The following is a 23,549-nucleotide window of genomic DNA, read 5'->3' on the forward strand; positions in this document are numbered from 1 at the left end:
TAGCCACCGTCTCTTGGCATACTCAAGGCCATTAGCCCAAGAAATGGGCTAGCCAAGAAGCCAATGGGCCCCTTCGAGACCCAGTGGGGTCATGACCCCGTGCCCCGCCCTCCCCCCCCCCCTCTGGATCTGCCCCTGCCCCGGTAGGTTAACGTATGGGGGCGGTGGCCATAGCGTACAGAGCCTCTCTGGCGAATGGAAAGAATCCGTGGAAGGCCCCTGATTGACAGCAGCGCCCCGGCACAATGGCAGGACGGGCCCAGCAAAAACGCGCGGCCATCCCAGCAAACGCAAAGAAATCAAGGACAACTGGGATTGTTCCTTAATTATCTAAATGAACTCGCAAGTGAACATAAAGTTATCCTGAAAACAATGTGATGAGGCATATAGCTCCAAATTGACATTTTTTAACCATCTTATATTTTTTTTCTTTTTTTGTCTACTCACGGGCACTTCACTTTTGCCAGTGATTATTCTTGGGCGCATAGACGTCCAAAGACGTTCACTTTTGTTGCGCTGTGTGTTTAAAAATGCACTTATTTGGACGACTATGGGCACCTTCGGGGCCCAAGGGGGATGGGGCATGGGCCCGCGGCCCTCCCCGTCTGGATCTGCCCCTGATTGGTTCCGAAACCTGTCGCTAGGTGACCGCAAGCCGGGCTGTCGACTACGCCGGCACTGGAGCCGCGGCCGACCGCTAGGTGGCGGAAACAGCCGTACCAGGCATCCTAGGTGCCGCAGAAGAGCAGAAGAGCGGATGGTGGGAATCTGTGGCCTTTGCGCGGGGGGGGGGATTCCGTCGTGCGCCATTGTCTTTCTCAATATCTGCCTCTGAAAATTGACTTATGTAAGGTGTATATTTGATTGCTGCTCATTCGAAAAGGCAAATCCTAAGGCGAACATTACCGTGTTTAAAACCAGACAGAAGTGACCTGTTAAAATCGAATACTGTTTGATGGATGCAACACACAGTACGCACGTGCAATGAGCAGATTCCTCCCTTCCGGATGCGCCGTGTCGGGATTGCGCTGCGGTGAAAGCTTAATAAACTTTTTGGGCCCATATACGCTCACCGTCTCGCAGGAGAAGCAATTATGCACCAGTCTGAGCCACGATGCATTGATGTAGCCAATTGGCGCAGTGTGATATTTCGCGGTAACGGCGAACGAGGCGTGGTGGTCAACGACACGAGAACATAACAGGATACGTCGGTTGCCGAGGCGGCCGAGACGGGCGGAGCTCTGGTCAGGGAGGCACTTCAGCTGGCTTAGACTGCTGACCATAGTCGCGGCCGGAGGGACGGGCCGCTACGGGACTTTGGGATGAAGCGGTGAGTGAATAATGAAGAAGACGAATTTACACCACGATGCAGCAATAGATGATTGCATGCTGGATGTGATTGTGATTGCATCCTGGTCATCTATCGTCACATGATCATCCATCGTGCTCGCCGTGGTGTTTTATAAACGAAGTTGTCAAACGTAGTCATGCTCTCTCATGAAAATGTATTTGTCAATTCAACGCAAAAAGCCTAGTTAACGTATTGGAGTTTTCGACGGTGCCAAAAATAATGCCTAAAATGTGAAGGTCAGAGCAGACCACACCGAAGACGCACGTTCTGGCGAAAACTTTTCCCACTCACAATAACACAAAATTTAAGAAGGCATGCGACTTGACGGCCAACGCCATTTCACAGCATACGCCACTGGCATGGAAGATCTCTCCGGATTCTGCACTGGGCTCCACGGGGGCGACCATTTTCGTGGCCGGTCGCCGCCAGATGGCAGGCATCATGCCAGACGCTCAGCGATGCGACCTGCAAACTTTCTTGCACTGCTCTATGTTGTCGAAGCGGTTCTTGTTGCCTCCGCAGCCACCGTAGTCGAACTTGCGGCAGCTTTTCCCGTCGAAGTAGTAGCTGGGGATGATGGCCAGGCAGGGCCCAACGTCTGCCGGCAGCGAGCAGAAGCTCGGCCTCCCACAGCCGCCGCCGCAGCACTGAGCACTGCATTGTGATATTGTTTCGAAATTGTTGCCGTTCGCCTGGCAGCCGCCCCAGAAGAATGGCAGGCACGTGCCCACCGTGGAAGAGAAGTAATAGCGATCCACCAGAGCCTTGCACGGTCCCACCTTCAGCGGCTCCTGACACGGCCCGCCGCAGACGGCCGCCTCCGCCGCTGACAGGCCGCAGAGCAGCAGAGCCCACGTCCACATCGTGCCCGACCGTGAGCGAGACTGCCTGACGGCGGCTCAACACTGGCCTTTAACAGGTAGGGTCGGGCGCTTGCCAGGCGGCCCGACCAGCGACGGCGGCGCTGTGACGTCACGAAGCCTCGGCGAGCGGAACTGCCCGATTTACACGGCGGGGTGAAACGAAAAGTGGACATTGTATAGAATTTCCCGGATCAGGCTCTGCTTGTTCATGAGGGTTCAGCCGGAATGAAGCACGCAGGCTGACCAGGAGGCCAAAACGAGCACTGCTGTGCGGTAAACTACGTGTGAATACAAAATCACGATTCACCTTTGTAGTCGGGGATTTCGGAGATGTCGCGTCAAAAGCTGATGAGAAGAAACTGGTTGTATTGCATTGAACAGGCGCGAAATATAACCTGATCCGCACGTACCCACCCCCGAATCGCTGACACGTACATCCTGCGTGCGTGGTCCTGGAAGACACGGGCGAATGAATTGCCTTCCGGGTATTCAGGACGCACGTGGGGTGGACGCGTGGGCGCACACGTGTGGACTGTAATGTTGCACGAAAGTCGCTGCCGTGCATGTCGCACCGATTCATGCGTGGGCCGCGCGGCTGGCCGTCTTTGTAGTTGCAACAAGTATTTACTGGCGCTGCTCCTGACGGACATGGAGGCAGCCCGCCAAGCCGGGCCGGGTTGCCATGGTGACGAACCTGGAGCGCGGGGAAACGCGCGCAACACAGATAGGAAATGGACTTGGAGGTGAGTCGAGATCAAGGCATTTCCCCTTCACTACTACAGTGACGTCACAAAGTTGCGGCCTGGCATCGTCGTAGTCTGCATTACCGTCGTGTCTGTCACACCGGTATGCCTGCGAACATGCGTATCTGTAGGGCATTTCAAGAAATTCTGTGAGGAAACTTGGAAGGAAGACTTTTTCCACATTTTGTGGTGAACAACAGCTAACATAAAGATAGGAAGCAGAAGCCCGTGTGCCACGGCGCTGCTACTTTCTGAGAATGCCAAACATTGAGTGTATGGCTACGCATTGAAGTGGACCGGCCTGCAGATGCTCAAACCCAACCCGGCAACCCTGCCCAAGGTCGAGATGTTGCCAGGCGAGGGGCTGAGCGACACCAGGGCCATTATCTGGACTATCTCGCTGGACCTAAGCACTGTGGATAGTGACGTGTCGGGTTGCGCTGGTGTGCAATTGAGGTAGTTTCAGACGAGAGGAGTGGGTGCTGTCTTATGCCTGGTAGGAAATAGAGCATCGTGGACATTACAGTATTTCATATTGCGCCAGTTACGCCACGAAGCCTCCTTAGGTCGTGACGCCTGGTGTCAATCAAGGTCAGACCCTCACGCCATCCTGCCAATTCATTGTACACATGCATGACTAAAAACGACTCTTGAACACAACATGCACTTCATTGTGCACACCTGGCGAGAGTACAGAGCAAACGGGAGGGACATAACTATGGATTTTTATCTTAAACTTAGAGTTATGCAACATGATAAACCCCGTCTAAAACAGTTCAAACGTTTATCCGCGATGAAGCAGTCTATGTATCAGACAGGCACATCAGCACGTAAAGGCAAAATATACAGCCATGCTCACTTTGCACTACCCACGTGCTATTGCACCAGTTAGCTGCGTGCCTGGCAGTAGCCTGCTCAGCCCTATCCTGATCATCCATTCGTCCATATTCAGCCACGGCCATCTGAGGCACAGATAGATGTTCATTGTTACCAGCTGCTGCGCAATCCGCTTGTCCAACGCGAAGTATTTTTCCAGCAGCAGCTTCGTGAGGCGGTCGACGACACCAATGTCTCGGTTCGTGCCTCGGCCCATCACTAGCTGGAACACGGCCTCGAAAGTCTGGACAACGCTCATCCAGGCCGGCGACGGTGCCATCAAACCACCATGACTAATCGCGCGTATCCAGCTGTTTGGCACACAGCTGGGTGATGCCTTTGGGGTCGACAGTCCCATGCTTGGGTCGACGTGTTTCCACTTGGCCGTGACGAACCCGGCAACGAAGGCCAGCGCACTGTGCTCGATGTTAACCTCGTCCTCGTCGCCGCAGCGGAGGTCACTTTCGTCCCTCTCGCCGTCGCCTATACAATTGACAAGGTTCCTCCATGTCCTCTCCTCTCCTCTGGTTCCGACTCTCCATGGTTCCGACAAGATGTTGCATTGCACTTTTCTTTCCAGTAGCCAAAATATGTGTGTCATCGGCATACTGTATCACTGTAGCACCTTCTGAATATAACGCTAGATCGTTCGAGAAAACGGAATATAGGAGCGCCCTGAGGACGGTACCCTGAAATACCCCCATCCCATTCGGAAGACTGCGAGAGCGTGCAGTATGCCCTGAGGGATATCTGATCTGAACCTGTTGGGTATGCCCACAAAGGTAGCTTTCAAACCATTTCTTGTCAATATTGCATATCTTAAGCTTAAATAAGAGAAGCTGGTGATCCACGTCAAAACATTTTGACAGATCTATCAAAACAAGCAAAGCGATCTCCCAAGCATCCATCGCGGTGAGTATTTCATCAGTCACTACAGTAAGTGTGGTCTCTGTTGAAAAATTCGTACGATGTCCGTGTTGTGTATGCGAAAACAAATCACGCTCGTTAAAATATGAGCTAAGCTGATGATGAACAATACGCTCGGCTATCTTTGCTATCGCTGGCACTACAGAGATTGGCCTAAATTTGGTAGGATCGTTCAAATCACTGGTTTTCGGGAGCGCTGTGACAAGAGCGTGTTTCCACGCGCTGGGCACCGTTCCCTCAATGAGACTGCTATTGATGACGTCAAGTAGGGGACAGCCGACACCACGAAAAGACTTCTGTAAGAGCTGCGTACTTAGTTCATCCAGCCCACAGGATGTCGTCGGGTTCATCGTAGACATAGCTGCAAGCAGCTCATCGCATGACACAGGATGCACCTTAAATGAGCGGGTCATAACTCGGGGGAGCCTGACTGGCAAAGCCGTGCCTCGGTTCGGCACGCTGGCGGCAGTCGTAGGCCCTCCCTTCACAAAGTAGCCATTCAGAGTATCAGGATGAATGTTAGGTGTGGGTGACGTACCCTGTTTACTGCCAATAACCGATTTAACGCACCGCCACATGCCGGAGTGACCTGCCTCAGAAATCTGCTTCCTAATATGATCGCGACAGTCCCGTCTAATGGCTGCCCGTGTCTGCTTATTGAGTGCCTTGTACTCAGCACGCGAACAGCACGCTAGAGCGACGCGGCGACGAACCATCAACACACGCGTATCAGCTGAGACAGGTGGGGCGGATTGACAGCGCAGTTTAATGCGCCGGGCAGGCGCGACGGCATTCAAATGGGGTGTAAACACTCCTAGAAATGAGGCCCACTTCTCAGACGTCGTCGCACGTCCATAGACGAGAGGCCAGTCGGCGTTCACAAGCAAATCATTGAAATAATCAAAATCAACTCGATTCAGGCAGCGGGATGTGATGACATTGGTTTGGCGCTTCCTTTTCGATACTTTCAGCAATATTCGCGTGAAGTCATGCGGACTACAGTGACAGGCGGTGACACCACAGCGTTGGGTGAGGTCCTTGTGATTTGTGATCGTAACATCTAACAGCGAGCCAGCAGGACGGTACGTTGGATAGGAATCGTTACACATATGCAGATTGTAAGACCTTAACAGTTGCATCAATTTCTGATAGCCGGTGCCTGTGCTCGAGCCAATCAGGCTGATGTTTAAATCACCGGCGATCACTATTGGGCAGTCATATGTGGACATTATACATTGTAACTGGTTCTCCAAATCGTCGAGATCATCAGACACCTGCCGGGCTGTATTAGTGGGATGTCGGTACAACGACCCGAAAATAATCTGCTTTGCTTTAGCGGGTCGAACAAGGGTCCAAATAATCTCAAGTTTCGATGAACTAACGACAGTATGAGGCGTTTTCAGAACAGTCACATCAGACGAGTCTCGCGCCAGAACTGCGACCCCTCCATAACCCCTAGGCAGTCCGCTGTCTGCAGGCCGGTCGTGTCGGTACAGCCGGTACCCATCAATGTTCAGCAGCCGGGCGGGGACAGACAGCCGCAGTCACGCTTCACTGAGTGCGAGAATATCAAACTGATGCATATCAGTTAGACTGTGACGTAGATCTGGTAGTTTGGGTTTCAAACTTTGTATGTTTAACTGCGCGATGTATAGTTCACCCGCACGGCATTCGCCGGGCGCCCGCCACCTCGCCCCTCCCCTACAGCCCCGGCGCCGCGATCGCTTGCCCCGGCGCGCCGGGCGGCTGCCACCTGAGACAGGCCCGCGGCCACCAGAGGGCCGGCCCGCGCTCACGCCCGCACCCAAGCCGACCGAGGCAACCCTGGGCTCGCCCCCGGCCGCCGCGGTGACCTGGCGCGGTCCGCACTCAACAGCTGACCCCGCATAGCCCGAGGGCACGCGCCGAGCCGGGAGCCAGGGATTTGGGGCCGGCAAGGCGGCCCGCACGATAACCTGGGCGACCGCCAAGGTCACCAATAGGCGGAGCAGCTGGCGATTCATTGCAGAATGCAGGCTTGCCGCTAGCTTGCTAGCTTGTCCGCTCCAGAACTGGAGCGGAGATGGTTGTAGTCGCGTTGTTTATAGGCTCAGGAGTCGCCGGAAGTTGTCACCTCGGACCCGTCGCTGCACAGCCGGCAGGTAGGTGGTCCCGGCTCGGTAGTCACGGTAGTCACGGTAGTCGGTGGCGATTCACGTGATCAGCGAAATGATCCTTCACCTTCTCACTCGCGCACAGGCACTCTCACTGCCACTAAAACTGTTTACGAAACATGGTGAGCGATCAGCTGGTTGGCGAGATTGTGTTGTCAAGTTGCTGGTCAACTGGTTTAACAACCACTCTATGAAAGTCAATACAACAAAAACGCACTTAAACGGTTGGAAGGATTGTGTTGTCCAATTGCTGGTCAACTGGTTAAACAACCACTCTATGAAATTCAATACAACAAAAACGCAGTTAATAGTTTTCGGGACAAAGGCTATGCTGCGTGATATGCCTCCTGTGCATGTCAAGTTCGGGTCAGCTGCCATCACTGAAAGCAACACTGTCAAAAACCTTGGTGTGGTGATGGACAGAAATATCACACTTGAACCACACATTGATCAGCTTGTTGCCAGGTCGACGGGCGCTCTGATGGCCCTGTCCCATGCCAAGCATGTACTCTCAAGAGACATCCTCGTTCGCATTGTCGGAGCTCTAGTTCTTTCCTCCGTTAGATACTGTATAGCACTGTATGGTACTCACGGAGCCACTCAGCTCCATCGCGTGCAAAAACTCGTGAACTTCTGTGCGCGAGTTGTGAGCGGAAGGAGAAGGTGTGACCATATATCGGATGTTGTCAGGGATCTACGATGGCTTAGTGCTGATCACCTCGTCAGATATTATATGTTGTGGCTGCTCAAAAAAGTCTTACTCACGGGTCAGCCACCAGATATAGCCGCGATTTTCACACGTGCTGAGCACACTCATGAAACGCGACAGGCTAACCAGCTGAGGCGCCCCCGAGCGGTGAGCAACTCTGGCACTCGCCGATTTAGCTACAGAGCATCGGATTTGTTTGACTGCCTGCCGCCCGACTTGCGCAATGTTCAGAGTCTAGGCCGCTTCAAGCGCCAACTTGTGGAGTTGCTACTGAGTGAGGCGAATGTTGGCACATGAGTGGGTGCGTATGTGAATTCCATCGTGTGTGATGCTACAATGTGAATGCAGTAGTGTGATTCACCGAGATGATCCCTTGACCGATGTGTGATGTGTTAGGCTATTTTTACTAGGTTTCACATTGTCTCTTCTATGCCCGTTTTTATCAATGATGACGTGTAACTTCTAAAAAGCCACTGGATCTTGTGGAAAGTTACGAAATATATGGATCGCCGCCATGGAGCTTGTCCTCGCCCACCTCTTTGACCTCGTCGTCCTCGTCGACTTCGTTCAGGACGGACACTGGAGGCATCGCGGCTGCTTGCTGGTAGGCGATCTCCACGTCGTTTCATATTGCGCCAGTTACGCCACAAAGCCTCCTTGGGTCGTGACGCCTGGTGTCAATCAAGGGCAGATCCTCACGCCATCCTGCCAATTCATCGTACACATACATGACTAAAAACGACTCTTGAACACGACACGCACTTAATTGTGCACACCTGGCGAGGGTACAGAGCAAACGGGAGGGACATAACTATGGATTTTTATCTTAAACTTAGAGTTATGCAACATGATAACCCCGTCTAAAACAACTCAAGCAACCCTAACAGCATGCTCTGCCGCTTCCACCACAGCTGGATCTTGGATCTGCAATACACCAAAACACTGGCATTTCGCCGTACGTAAAAGGTGCATCTATCAGAACCCATTACATGTTAACAGTTGTGTTTGTGGTTGTGACAGCAAAACGTCTTGGAACCAGACATGCTCTTTTTTGTTATCGCACCCTGTTTTTGTATATATTCACATTTGTTTGTGGTTCAGTGTGACGTAATACGGACGCCTAAAAGGGACGGTTAGTGGCATACGAGCACTGTCAATCATGGTAGTCCTTGTCCGTTGCACATTTCGGCTGCGACCCTGAACCTACCCCTTAACCCCCCCCCCCCTTCCCCCGCCTCGCCAGTGTCGCATGGATAGCTCTACCATTTGTGTGGCAATTAAGTCCCATGTTGTAAACAAGACTATGGCTGTGAAATTTCGTTTCGATCTTGTATTGTAGTATACAAGCTGCACAGCGCGGCCCACATTCTGCGTGATGTAGTGACGGTGAATTAGGTCCAAAAAGATAAATAGCATAGACGAAAATTTTCTGTTAGGCACATGCATACTCACTTCGGTCTACCGGTGACGTTCAGTTGCGTCGCAAGAACAGCACCTGGTCGCAGGTGTGGCTTCATATTGGCCATAGACTAACTTTAACCAGATGGCTAAGACCATAGCCACTGTGTTGAAAATGATCAGAACAGATCACCACATTTTCCACATTTATAGCGTCAGACCTAGAGCAACGGTGCACCTATGTTTTTAGGACACTCGGATTGTTTTTTGGAAACGTGGAAAATAAAATGTCTTTCTTGTGCCGTGCTAGATTCTTGCACGAGGTCACTGCAAAGGATGGCCTCTTGTTGCCAAAAAACTGCCTTCAGTGCTGACTCGGGTCCATCGCTCGTCCACCACTCAGAATTTCTCCCAGCCGTGGCGTAATAAAACTGGCCAAGGTCATACAACACTACAAATTCCATACCACACTGTACGACCATAGACCAAACCTTCACAGTTTTGGGTGACTTTTGCCTTCTGAACCACGTAGTCGACGTAGCCATGCAACGCCACCGCGCAGGCCCATGTGACTTTGTGACGTCATCGCCTAAAGTTAACGAGCCGCCCGCCTGACCACTTTCTCAAGCAGTGATGATGGGTTCCTATCGTGATCGAGTGTGGAAAGTGTGGACGGTGAGTGAAACTGATGGCCGAAGAGGCGGGAAAAACATTTCAAAGATTAGATTATTTGTGACCGGTGATGTGACGGACTGCGTGCGCCAAAAGTGTTCAGGAGCTGAGCGAGCTAGAAGCCGAGGTACTCGCTTCCTTAGTGGGGTGCTCGCTGTGCTACGCATCGGGGAGCTGATCCCCCTTGCCTACCCGACGCTAACCGGCCGGCACGATCGGCAGCAGCTTTGCTTTCTCCATCTGCTCAACCTGCTTCCGGCCGCGTGCACCAGAGAGCTGATCCGGGAGAGCATCAAGGCCCTGGATGAGGCTGTGATCCCCATCGCAGCTTTCGAGAGGGCAGACCGTTCAACCAAACAGTCCATCGAGGTAACAGCGGCCAGTAACCGGGTGAACAGTGCTTCAGAGGCTGTACCCCATGTACAGGCCAGGCCGTGTTTTGTATGTGGCCTACTGGATCACATGAAGACAGCCTTTGCCTTCAAAACGGATACTTGTACCTCATGTCAGAAGAGAGGCCATATCGGCGCCATGTGCCACAGCAAACCGAACAAACGGAACCAGGCCTATGTCCACGAGGTTAGCTACTTATTCAGCGATTTTTTCCAGCGACGAGCTCTGACTTCTCCGAAACAGAGTCTCAAGGTCAATAGTGGCATGAGAACACCATAAAAGACCCTTATTTTGCAATGTCATGTGACCTTCAAGGTCAAAACCTGTGTCAAAGAATGGGGAACTCTATATCACCCAAAAACTACCCGCCGATTTCAAAACTATGAGCATCAAAATATTCACAATCGCAGGAACTAGCGTCCGTAAAAAGTCCTGACCTCTCCAGGTCACCCTTCAAGCCCAAAGACGGAAACAAGGAACGGGAAACTCCATATCACCCAAAAAGTGCCGGCCGATTTTTAACTTACAAACATTAAAATATTCACCACAGAACGAGCTAGTCAAAAACTCCTGACCCCTCAAGGTCACCCTTCAAGGTCAAACGTGGACTTAAAGAGTTGGGAAGTCATCATCCCAAAATCAATCATCATCATCAAAAATCATCCCAAAATTACTGGCCGATTTTTAACTTAAAAACATCAGAATATTCACCACAGAAAGAACTGCCGTCAAAAAGCCATAACCTCTCAAGGTCATCCTTCAAGGAGGGGTGTGGGCTCAAAGGATGAGAAGCTCCATATCATCCAAAAATCACCGGCCGATTTTAAACTTGCATGCATCGTGATATCCACGACAGGAAGATGTAGCGTCCGTCAAAAAGTACTGGTCTCTCAAGTTCATTTTTCAAGGTCAAACGTGAGTCGAAGGGACCGGAAACTCCACATCACTCAAAAATGGCAGGCCGCTTTTTAACTTACAAACATCAGAATATTCACTGCGGATAGAGCTAACGTCCGTCAAAAAATTATGGCCTTTCAAGGTCATCCTTCATTGTTAAACCTATGACCTTGAAAGATGACCATAAGAGGTCAGGAATTTGTACGGATGCTAGTTCTTTTCAGTGAGCTAGAATCGCTTATGAACCAGGGTGGGAGTGAAAAATTCCATCGAAAAAGACCGTACGGGAGTGAAAAATTCAGTTTACAAAATATGGACCTTATGAGCTAGTGACTGATGCTTCAGCAAACAGGCATCTACTTCAAGTTGCGATGACCGTAGTATCATAAACCTGACAAAACTCTTTGGTTTTAGCATCTAAGGCCATTAAAGTGAAACAGAAGACATTAAAGCATAGCAACTTCATGGCAGTTAAATGAGCATAAAACAAATCAGTGACACCAACAATTTGATGCTGCACTATGCACTTCCCTTCCACAGCATTTTTAACACAAAACGAACCAAAGGAATTCAATAACAAAACTACAACGGAAAATACAAGCATAAAGCACTCAAACAAAAAAACCTTGGGACTCCTACACATCAACACATCACCAAGTCAGACACAATACACACACCTCTGGCTTCTGTTAAGATGGGGTCAGGGAAAGCAAACAATTTACCACTGTTTCTTACAAAATACCAATGCTTATTTCCATAAATGTGGCCTAACTATGCCTACTCTAAAGAGGTCTTACCTCATCTCATCCTGTCTAACCTGTTGGTATCACAGCAGCAGTTGTGGGTTTCTGGTTCCTGCACGGTTCCTATTCTCACTTGCCATGTACTTCAGCAACTTAACCTAACTTAGAGTAGCCCATACCTTGAACATCGTCTCAACTCGCCTATCTGTTGACAGCAGCACTTATGATAAAAGCACGATAAAGCTCATGTTTTGGCTGGTTTCAACTAGCATTCTTATTCAGTTCATATGTGCATGCTTGTTGACATCAGACAAAGTTGACAACACATAAATGAAGGCACTTTAACTCACTTTAAACAACTTACTCTGATTGTCATGGTTAACCTCTGTCAAGAGCAATAATGGGTATGTTCCACAAAACAGTTGCTCTTCTCCAAAACAAACATAACTTTTAGAGGACCGTGCCAGTTTTGCTGCTTGCCTTTTCAGCTGCAGTAAAGGCATCTATTTAGGCTTGTTTATTCATATTTAATGACATATTTTAAGATGGTGGCTTCACATTTAAAATGGGATGGTCTGACTATTTGTTTAATGCTGATATTTGCCTCATATTATAACTGCTATGCGGCTTAGAGTATCCCAATGTTAAAAATGTAGTGCATATTTACAGCACAGTCATTTGCCAGTAAGCAAACCATGACAACTATGGAAAACATCTGGTTCAAGCAACCATGATGGACCACTTCAAGAAATTTGGGGCAAATACTCAAGAATATGGGACAAAATAAGCTCATTGCATGCCTTGTGACATCATAATCTGTCTTATGAAAAAACTCGATGGATTTAAACAGAGAATGGCCAACTCTGGTTACAAATCGTGCGTTGAAAGCAGGTAAGGCAAGCAATTAATTGGTCCACAGGAGACTTACTGGCTTTTTCAGGGCACATTTTTCCTAGTCCCCCAAAACAAAAAGTCAGTGCCACAATTTGCACAGTTTGCTGACAGACGGTCATCACGCTCACCCCTCAAATATAAATATCAATCACGTCCAACAACCTAGGAGATTAAAATGCGAAACAAGTAAGAGGTGTGCATGATAACCATCTCCAGAGGAGAGAACTTCGCCATCAAACACTTCTGTATTAGCTGTGTCAGGTCTGTCCCAAAGCTCTATATGGCAGCATGTGGATAGCGTTGTCAGGTAGCCTGGTGAGTTACACACTCGAAAGACTTAGATTTATCATTATCGAGCACCACCATGAACAAAAAAATGGGTAACCGAGGGTTTAACAGGACAAAAATGGCGCCCTATCTCACTGGCATCATGCATTTGCAAGTTGATGGAACTTATGGCAGACGTAAGTTTGTCGTGTTTTTTTTGGGGGGGGGAGCGGTATAACATTTTTACGGCCGCTCAATGTGGATTCAGGAAAAATCCCAGTACCATTGACCATCTTATAGCTCTCGACTCAAACATCCGCACCAGTTTTAGGGAAAAACGACATGTTGGCGCTGCGTTTTTTATGTTGTAAAAGCCTATGATACGACGTGGCGTTACGGCATCGTGAAAAAGCTCTTTCATTATGGCATTCGAGGAGCCCTGGGCACATTCTTAGCAAACTTTATGACTGATCGTTTTTTTCAGAGTTCGAGTTCGCTCACGCTTTTCGGATAGGTACCAACAAGAGAACGGCGTGCCCCAGGGCAGTGTTCTGAGCGTCGCTTTGTTCGCTGTGATGATAAACGATATTGGTGGCTCCCTTCCAAAGTCGGCCAGCCGCTCTCTCTTCGTGGATGATGTTGCCATCTGGTACGCCTCGTCAAACTTTGCGTCTTTGGAGCGTCGCTTGCAGTTGGCTGTGATCAGCCTGGAAAAATGGAGTGCTGTAAACGGACTACGTTTCTCAACCTCGAAAACAGTCGCTATGCACTTTTGCAGACGACGTCGTCAATGCCCCACCATGGCTTTAAGGCTATACGGCCAGACCATTCCGAACCAATCCAACGCCCGCTTCTTGGGTCTGCAGTTTAATAACCGTTTGATGTATGGGTCATATCTGAAAACCCTACATGACATCTGCTTTAAATCATTGAGCGTATTGAAGTATGTGTCTCGAACATGTTATGGAGCGGACAGAAGAACACTGTTACTGTTATACCGCTCACTTATACGTTCGAAACTTGACTATGGCTGTTTTATTTATGACCGCGCGCCGAATTCCTGCAAAAATTTACTAGGCACCGTGCATCATAACGCACCACGCATTGTGACGGGTGCATTTAGGACGTCGCCAGTTGCTAGCTTTACCGTGGAAGTAAATAAGCCGGCGTGGGCAATGAGAAGGGAAATGCTTGGCATGCGGTACTTTTGCCAACCATCCGACTCACCGAGCAATCTTTTCACGTGATGTTGAAAGCATGTTCCAATACAGCGGAACGCCGTCCACTATCCCATTTGGTGTCCAGATGAAGAAGCTGTTCAGGGAAAGCGACGCAAGTTTGCGTGGTGTGTGAAGGTCGCGTGCCGTATCAGTGGCTTCATGGGAGCTAATCTCACCGAAGGTGGATGTATCCCTTTCATGCATCAGGAAACAGGGAGCGATCCCATGCGACTTGGGATCGAATGCTCTGGAGCACATCGGGTCGTACTTGGCATTTCAAGCCGCATGTACTGATGGGTCCAAAACGGAGGTGGGCATTGGTGCTGCATTTGTAAATGGCCAAGCCATGCGGTCCTTTTCTTTACCGAAACACGCCTCAGTTTACATGTCCGAACTCGTTGCAGTCAGTAAAGCCCTATGCTTCATCGAAGTTGGTGAGAGCAACCCATACGTGATCTTATCCGATTCTTTCAGCAGCCTGTTGGCCCTGACAGCCTTTAACCCACCTTGTCCCATTATACGGGATATTTTAGTTTGCCTGGCAGCGCTGGATCTTGCTGGTAAAACTGTGGTTTTATGTCCGATACCGGGTCATGTGGGTATTGCAAGTAACGAGCGTGCTGACGCGGCCGCAAAACGGGCAGCGCGTGCATCCTGCACCCGTTCTTTATCCTTGCCGGTAAGGGACTTTTATCCTGCCATCGCGACCTTTGGGAGGGGGAAATGGCAACGCTGCTGGGGCGCCACTGTACACAATAAGTTAAAGGTGATCAAGCCATAACTGGGTCCATGGCCGTCAAGCTCACGTAAGTTGAGACGCGAAGAAGTAACCCTCAGCAGATTATGAATTGGCCACACGCACGCAACACATAGCTATCTTTTGTGCGGTGGAGAATGTCCTAAATGCCCTCGTTGTGATGCGCTATTCACGGTTCGCCATGTTATTCACTCCTGCCCACGGTTCAACGAAGAGCAGGCACTTAACTTCGGACGAGATGCGTCAGGTCTTACCTTTTTAGACCTTATTGGTGACGATTCTCGCATGCTTGGCACCGGACAGCTGTTTTCATTTTTGAGAAGTGTAGGATTCACAGCCATTTAAACACCTCGGTAAGCACTTAGCTGTTATGGGCGCAAAATGACCCCAGAAATCGGCGCGGCCTAAAACCCCAATCATCATCATCAAGAGAGGATGGCAGGCCAGAGAGCAACACTCAGCGGGAAACCAGGGAAGCCTGCTGAGCTGGCTGTCCCCACCCGGAGCGGGAGGGACTTGCCAGCCCCGGCTGAGAGCCAGGCAACAGCACCACGCCCCAGCCAACTTTAGGCATCTTCCTCCACAGTTGGAACAGTGGACATCACTCCACCTAAACCAGGACGGTTGGTGGAGGTGGAGGCATGGGGTTGAAGATGCCTGCCCCGGTCGACAGTGGTGCTGATAAAACTATCGTGAGGTAGGACAGAGAGCCAGCCGACATCAACCTGCTACCCATAGGAAAGGTGGCCGAACTTGCCGATAATGCCCAGTGCACAACTATTTTAGGTAGGGCTGGGGTGGACTGAAAATATCATGCCAGGTCATGTAGAAATGCAGGTAGGTAGTATTAGTAATAAGGTGGTATGTGGCGTGGGTAAAGGTAATGCCAGCTTCACTGATAAGTCAGAACTTTGCGGTACAGTTGTCTGTTCAGATGCAGGATGGCACTGTGCGCACTACGCACTGCGCTGCGCATGTCAGACCATGATGTGACTGTACATAGGGAGACACATGTTGGAAAGCTTTGGAGGGTGGAGGAGAGTGCCTTTGTAAATTTCATGTGTGTGATATTTCCAATAGATATGTGATTACGATAGATGTGTGATGTATAGATATAGCGATTGTTAGGAAACACTCTGCTGCTGTCAGGAATTTCCTCTACGAGTGCTAGTGCTACCACTCAGTTGGTTGCTGCCCATTATGACGGCGCCGAAGTACTCTCTTTGCGCTGGGCGATGCTGCGTTGCGCATCGGTCCTGATGTAGTCGCTTTGTTTTCACTTATGTGAGTTGGCAATAGCTGAGATATGTCTTTGAATCGGTCTTTAAGGTGATGAACAAAGCAGAGGTCGTAACAAAGATATGTCATAGAAATTGGAAACTTTCAGATATGTGAAATTTGTGATATTTATTTCTATTCAGACATGTGACGGCTCCACACGATCTTTGTAGTCTACCACACTCCACCAACAGGGCGCCGCCACTGGTGCTGGCAGATGGAGTGCCAGAAATCTATGTACAGTATTTTGAAGACATCCTAATCTTGTCCCGAGACGCCTGAAATGAGAAAAAACCTTGAGGGTGTGCCGTCTGCCCTTCACCAAGCAGGTCTCACTCTGCCGCAACGCAGCATGAAGCTCTGTCAGAGAGAGATGCACTTCCTCGGCTTTAAAGTCTCTGTCTCTGTCTCTGTCTCTGTCTCTGTCTCTGTCTCTGTCTCTGTCTCTGTCTCTGTCTCTGTCTCTGTCTCTGTCTCTGTCTCTGTCTCTGTCTCTGTCTCTGTCTCTGTCTCTGTCTCCGTCTCCGTCTCCGTCTCCGTCTCCGTCTCCGTCTCCGTCTCCGTCTCCGTCTCCGTCTCCGTCTCCGTCTCCGTCTCCGTCTCCGTCTCCGTCTCCGTCTCCGTCTCCGTCTCCGTCTCCGTCTCCGTCTCCGTCTCCGTCTCCGTCTCCGTCTCCGTCTCCGTCCGTCTCGTCCGTCTCCGTCTCCGTCTCCGTCTCCGTCTCGTCTCCGTCTCCGTCTCCGTCTCCGTCTCCGTCTCGTCTCCGTTCCGTCTCGTCTCCGTCTCCGTCTCGTCTCGTCTCGTCTCCGTCTGTCTCTGTCTCTGTCTCTGTCTGTCTCTGTCTCTGTCTCTGTCTCTGTCTCGTCTCTGTCTCTGTCTCTGTCTCTGTCTCTGTCTCTGTCTCTGTCTCTGTCTCTGTCTCTGTCTCTGTCTCTGTCTCCTGTGTCTCTTGTCTCTGTCTGTCTCTCTCTCTCTCTCTCTCTCTCTCTCTCTCTCTCTCTCTCTCTCTCTCTCTCTCTCTCTCTCTCTCTCTCCTCTCTCTCTCTCTCTCTCTCTCTCTCTCTCTCTCTCTCTCTCCCATCTGAGTTCTCTTGACGCTCCGATACTGTGGTTGCCAATGTTGTTCTCCCACTTCTGTTCGATCCTCTCATATGCTGCTGCGTGTCTTCGCGCTAGTGTTCCAAGAAACATGTTGTAAAGTTTTGAAAGTTACCAATCGTTCTAAATTGCTCAAAAAATTGTTGCTTCGATATATCAAGGCAATGACGCGGTTTCAACTGACACCGCATCATTGCCTAGGCCCTAGCGGCGTTCAGGCATCGAGAGGTACCAAAACCGTCTTTCTGGCGACACGCGAAGTGTCTTCCTCTCTGGCTAATAAATATCTGCTCCGCATCTAACCAACTTGGGTCTCTCAGGGCTCGTCTGTGGTCCGTTATTCTTCACCACCTTTACCTACCAGGGGCATAGTTCCCTTTATCAGCTGGGGAAGGGGGGAGGAGGGGGGAGAGGTTTCAACTCTCCAAGCTTGGGCCCCAGCGCTTCAAGTTTGAGAGGAAAGGGGGTCAAACCTGGGGGGAATCGCGTTTGACAGCGTATTTTGCTGGTAGGTTTAGCAATGTTTTACTGTTCAGCCCTCCCTCCCCAGCCCATTTGGTGGGATTACGCCCCTCTTGCCCATGGCGTTAGTATGCATGCCGCCGGCGACTTTGAACTCCAGTACGCCGACGACACCCAGCTTCTCGCTTCTATCAGTGTCCTAGAATTGCTGATTTTTGGTGCAAAGCAGCACCCTTTGAGGAGGAATTTTTCACTCCCTTTCCCCATGTTTTATGTAAATTCTTGACTGCTGCCTCACATTGTCTAATCGCACATGCCAAACCCATATTTCCCTTTCTGAGGTTTTCAGATGTTGTCCAAAACCGAGTTCACTTGTAACTACCAAGCATAAACGAGGCTCCACAGAACCTGGACACCTATGGCTATGTCCCGCCTCACTTACATCTGAATCATGTCTATGTATGCACAGAGCAAGGGCGCCAGGTACCTCCAAGCCCAAGAACCCCGGCGACTTCAGCCGCTTGCACGCAATAAGTTTAGTTTGTTTACTAAATGCATCACAATCTGCAACTGTGTGCCAAATGCATGGTTTTCACGCATCCCCTATTTTTTATTTTTGTTTCACCTCCACACCACGAAAGCAAAGCATTGTGCAAACATCAGCAAGGCCTGGCAGAGAATTTTGCTCCACGTATATCGCACCCAAACCCTAGGCAACTGTCTCTAAGCAAAAGGTTGCAAGCCCATTTGAGGGCATTGACCTTGTTCGAACTTTTAAAGGTTATGGTGACCGAAATGATTAGATAATTTTAGATAATTTTCGCTAGATAATTTTCCTCCACGTATTTCTTTTTCCGAAGGGAACTTGACCACTAATTGCATCACTCCCGAAATGCAGGAGTGAAAAAAATTCAAGAAATGTTTTCTAAATTAAATTTGCAGGATTGATCACACCATTTGAGCACTTGTGTTAACAGATCTTAAGTCAAGTCATACGATTACAAAATTTTGCCAGAAAAGTACTAGTCTTGATATTTATTTTACTTCTTTTGTTTTTCTTCGTATCATGCGAGTGTGATACCACTTAATTCTTCGTTCCCTTTCGATTGCCTATAGAGGTACCATCTGCTGCTTAAAGTGTTGACTGATTTCTCTGCAAGACGCTCTAACTGCAAACTTGTACGTATTTCATACATAAGTTGGATTGCTTCGCCAGCCACTCAAACATGTTTGATATGCACCCAAGAGTGAACAATTCACAGGGAATGAAGGGGACAATTTAAAGCATGGAATTTACCGCTATTTTTGCCCTCTTAAACTCTCGTTTAGCCGTTTTCGTAACCGTAACCGTTAACCGTTAACCTCGGTTCATGGCGGTGCTCAATAATGATAAATCTAAGGCTTTTGAGTGTCCGACTCACCAGGCTACCTGGCAAGGCTATCCTAATACTGTCAAACAGAGCTTTGGGACAGACTTGACACAGCTAATACAGAAGTGTTTGATGGCGAAATTCTGCCCTTTGGAGATGGTTATCATGCACACCTCTTACTTGTTTCGCATTTTAATCTCCTAGGTTGTTGGACGTGATTGATATTTATATTTGAGGGGTGAGTGTGATGACTGTCTGTCAGCAAACTGTGCAAACTGTGGTACTGACTTTTTGTTTTGGGGGACCAGGAAGAAGTGTGCCCTGAAAAAGCCGGTAAGTCTCCTGTGGACCAATTAATTGCTTACCTTACCTGCTTTCAACGCACGATTTGTAACCAGAGTTGGCCATTTTCTTTTTAAATCCATCGAGTTTTTTCATAAGACAAATTGTGATGTCACGAGGCATGTAATGGGCTGATTTTGTTCCATCTTCTTGGTCATTTGCCCCAAATTTCTTTGAGTGGTCCCTCATGGCCGCTTTAACCACATGTTTTCTATAGTTTTGGTTTGTGCGTCGTCAGTTTTGACGCCAACAAGCACATACAAATGAACTGAATAATAATGCAAGTTCAAAACAGTCAAGAATTAGCTTTGTCATGTTCTTATCACAAGTGCTGCTGTCAGCAGATAGGTGAGCTGAGATAATGTTGAACATATGGGCTATTTAAGTCAGGTTAAGTTGGTCAGGGGCATGGCAAGTGGCAATAGGAATTGTGCAAGAATCAGTAGCTCACAACTGCCGCTGTGATACAAACAGGTTAGACAGGATGAGATGAAGTAAGGCCTCCTTAGGTTAGGCATATGCTACTTTCACGGAATAAACATTGGCATTTTATAAGAAACAGTGACAAAGTACTTGTTTTTGTTTTCCCTGACCCTACCTTAACAGAAGCCAAAGGTATGTCTGTTGTGTTTGACTTGGTGATGGGCTGGTGTGTAGGAGTCCAAGCTTTTTTTGCTGGAGTGTTTTATGCTTGTTGAATTTTCTGTTGTTATTCTTGTTATTGGATTCGTTTGCTCTGCTTTGTTTTGTTTTAAAAGTGCTGTGGAAGGGAAGTGAAAAATGCACCATCAAATTATTGGTGTTCATAATTTGTTATGCTCATAATACTGTCATGAAATCACTATGCTTCAACACGCGCCCAGTTGGCCGGCTAGATACCCTTCGCTCGGGTGGGGGGGGGGGCAATTTGACGCCACTGAGATCTAGGGAACTAAGAAAGCTAGAGACACCAAGTTTACAGGGTGTCTTGAACTATACGTTAACTCACTTAGGTTACGGTTTCAGCTTCCTAAGCCATGACCTTCAGGTCAAATCAGGTAAAACAAGGTTAGATTCAATGTTGGTCTCCAAAGCGCCCCAAAAATCTAGGCAACTGTCTCTAAGCAAAAGGCCGAAAGCTCATTTGAGGTCATTGACCTTTTTTACCTTTTAAAGCTCGTGGTGACCAAAATGATACAAGGCTGCTCTGAGTTTTGCATTTGAATAAGCGACAAAGATACTCGCTAGGCAATATGTTCATTAAAAAACAAAAAGTTTGACCCGGTTCATCTTAGGGCAATGACCTCTTTTGACCTCTGAGAAGTCAACTGAAGAGGCGTTATGCGGTTCCTGCTGTTAATAAATTCAAAATGAGCACCAGAAACTATACCATACAGCAAGCCCTAGAGAAATAAATCAAGTTGGTTTTGACCTTGGTCTGACCTTTATACCTGACCTTAGGTCAACTTAATTTACTCATTCAATATTTATGGTGCCTAAGAAAGCATCTCAGAGATGTATGTCTTGGTCAAACACTCCGTTGTTGTATCAGATTGATTCCCTAGATTCCCTAGAAATTGCCTTCGCTGAAACCATGGCTTGACTTTAACCTGTCATAGGTCAGCGACCTTATCAGGTGCATCTAAAAAGTTTGTCAAACGATCCGCTATGCAATTTTCTACAGCCATGCAAAATTTGGCGCGGCTACGCCGCGCTACGCCAAATTACGCCTCGCCAAACACCGCGCCGTTGAAAAAACATTCGGGGAAAAACCTCAGGGGAGGGGGTCAATTTGATCCCCCACCCGAGCGCACGTTAATGTATTCTGTTTCACTTTAATGGCCTAAGATGTAACAAAATAGTTTTCAGTTTCCTGATATTACGTCCATGCCAACTTGAAACAGGTGCCTCTGTCTGCTGAAGCATCAGTCACGAGCTCATAAGTTCCATTTTTTGTGAATTGATTTTTTCACTCCCGTACGGTCCTTTTGCGATGGAATTTTTTACTCGCACCCTAGTTCAAAAGCGATTCTAGCTCCTTGCTCTTCTTACCATCAATATGTACTCCCGAGCTAACTGCTGGCATGGACGCCAGCCAAGCATCGTGTGATGGCTGTTTTCGATGTAACGCCCTGAAAGCAAAGGAGACTCAGAGTGAACTTCTCGCACCAGGCACCAAACACAAAATGCGCTACATGCCCTCGTGCGCAGTGAATTTGGCAACGGAGTCCTGGTCACCTGCACCGACGCCAAAAATTGGGGAACGGCCTTCGACCATTATCACTCCTGGGAATCGCACGTCGCTTAACTGCCTCGGAAATCTGTTGCGGCCCTGCCTGCGGTCTTCCATCTCCGCCATTACCTGCTCTCTGGTTCCTTGTCCACCACTCTTACCGGCCTGGTTTTCTCGCTCTCCGATCTCCGTTATTTGTTTTCCGGTATACGATAGCAGTTAGACCAAAAACATGGCCAAAGTTCATATAAATATACTCTGCCGATTTAATCAGACCGGCAAAACAAAATGCGAAGCCATTTTTGACTTGCATCAAGGCCTGGACTGAACGAACACCCATGGCATGTACAGCTTATGAGCCTCACGCTTTTATACAACATCCGCATGACATATGAGCTTGAAGCTCTGGCCACTAGATTTCACACCAGTCACGAGGGACATTATCACATGTGGAGCACATAGCACGGCACGCTTCTCCAGCCTCCCTGCTAATCGCTGCATCGCAGCGGGAAAAAGACACTTTGCACACGAGTCTTACAATGCGCTGCCGCCGAAATATTCCGCCATGACCACATTGTCTGCCTATTTGTTGCTTTGCGCGGGGTCTTATTGTATGTGCCTGCGAATGCGGCAAGCATACAAGTTCCCCCCGTTGAGCATATTCGTCCTGGCATGACTTGAACCCCCAAAACTTACGTTGGTTTCGGCCATTCACCGAGAACAGAACAACAAAGTCAACGACACGAACTAGTAAAGATCTGACCGCATCGCCAGCCTGAGTTTTCCTCAGCCTCCATTTGTGGCAACGCAAGAGACTGGTTTTTCCCCTCACACTGCTGGCTGCCGATGCTACGCTACAACAAACAAGTGATTCGCGGAAACCAGGTCGCACGCGATGGCGGTGAGGCCGCGGACCGAAACAGCCACGCGGTGACTTGGCCTCCAGAGCCCAGCCCGGCCGGCGATATCCGTGAGAACGTTACACGAATTGAAGAGTCTGCCCTTCATGAGAGTTTTGCAGGCGGAGGTTCACTGATGCAGGATGAGTGTCGTGTCGGGACTCTGGGTGCTAGTTAATCGAGACATACCACTGTCTGGAATATCGCTGGCGAGGAGTCTGGCCGCACTTGGCAATTTTAGCGACGAAATCGGTGAATTTGCGATGAGTCACGGTTGTGCGGAGGTTTCGCCAATGCTCCGGAAACGGAAATATTTTGAGCCGATGCCGGCAACACCAAACAGAGCTACATGTCTGTGTAATTTGTGTGACTATTTCGGCTCAGACAACAGCATCCTGCATTCCGCCTTCGCTTCACGGCTTCGCTCAGTGAAAGTTTCACGGCTCCGTTCAGCAATGCAAGTGGGGGAACCACTGGAGCTTACCAGGTGTGTAATTCTGTGGGCGAGGCCCGTCAGCCTTGTGGCCCCGAGTCACCGCATTTTCACAGAGTCACAGGAAGAATGAAAGCAGGTGTGCAAAAAGTGACCGAAAGCAGTCCCCCACTAAGAACTATGATCCCCAGGCGCGGGCAATGGGCAAGAATATGCGGTAGATTTGTCCCACCCTAATGCGACCGTCCACTATTCGATAACATGACAACCAGCTTTCCTGCAGCAACAGGCCAAATATGGAAAATCCCACCTCTGGAATCTGGGACAATGAGATGGCCAAGCTGACAAGGAAGCGTCTGAGGTCGGTGGACCTCTCCCCCCTTTGCTTCGCACCAGGTCTACATAATAAGTTCGCTTTACTATCTTAGTGGTAAAACGGGAAATCCCCGTTTGCGTGGCACCAGGTGCACATAATTCGCTTTACCACCATGATGAGGGGAAGCCCAAGACCCGGCTACTAGGAAGAGCCAGGAAGTCACAGAGTTCCAGTTTACCCTGGTATCACGTCTCAGAAACCGGATAATAAAAAATC

General features: G+C 49.1%; 1 protein-coding gene across 1 annotated transcript; it reads right to left on the reverse strand.

Moving 5' to 3' along the window:
* Positions 1-1,495: 1,495 nt before the first annotated feature.
* Positions 1,496-2,214, reverse strand: LOC119096531 (BPTI/Kunitz domain-containing protein). The gene has a single exon (XM_037219440.1). The coding sequence runs from the start codon at positions 2,212-2,214 to the stop codon at positions 1,804-1,806; it is 411 nt and encodes a 136-aa protein (XP_037075335.1). The 3' UTR covers positions 1,496-1,803.
* Positions 2,215-23,549: the final 21,335 nt, after the last annotated feature.

Source organism: Pollicipes pollicipes, unplaced genomic scaffold (assembly GCF_011947565.3).
Source record: "Pollicipes pollicipes isolate AB1234 unplaced genomic scaffold, Ppol_2.1 Scaffold_4295;HRSCAF=5057_pilon_pilon_pilon, whole genome shotgun sequence".
NCBI classification, from domain to species: domain Eukaryota; kingdom Metazoa; phylum Arthropoda; class Thecostraca; order Pollicipedomorpha; family Pollicipedidae; genus Pollicipes; species Pollicipes pollicipes.

Coding starts and splice junctions, on each gene's coding strand:
- LOC119096531 (XM_037219440.1), bottom strand. CDS start 2,214: ATGTGGACGTGGGCTCTGCTGCTCTGCGGCCTGTCAGCGGCGGAGGCG.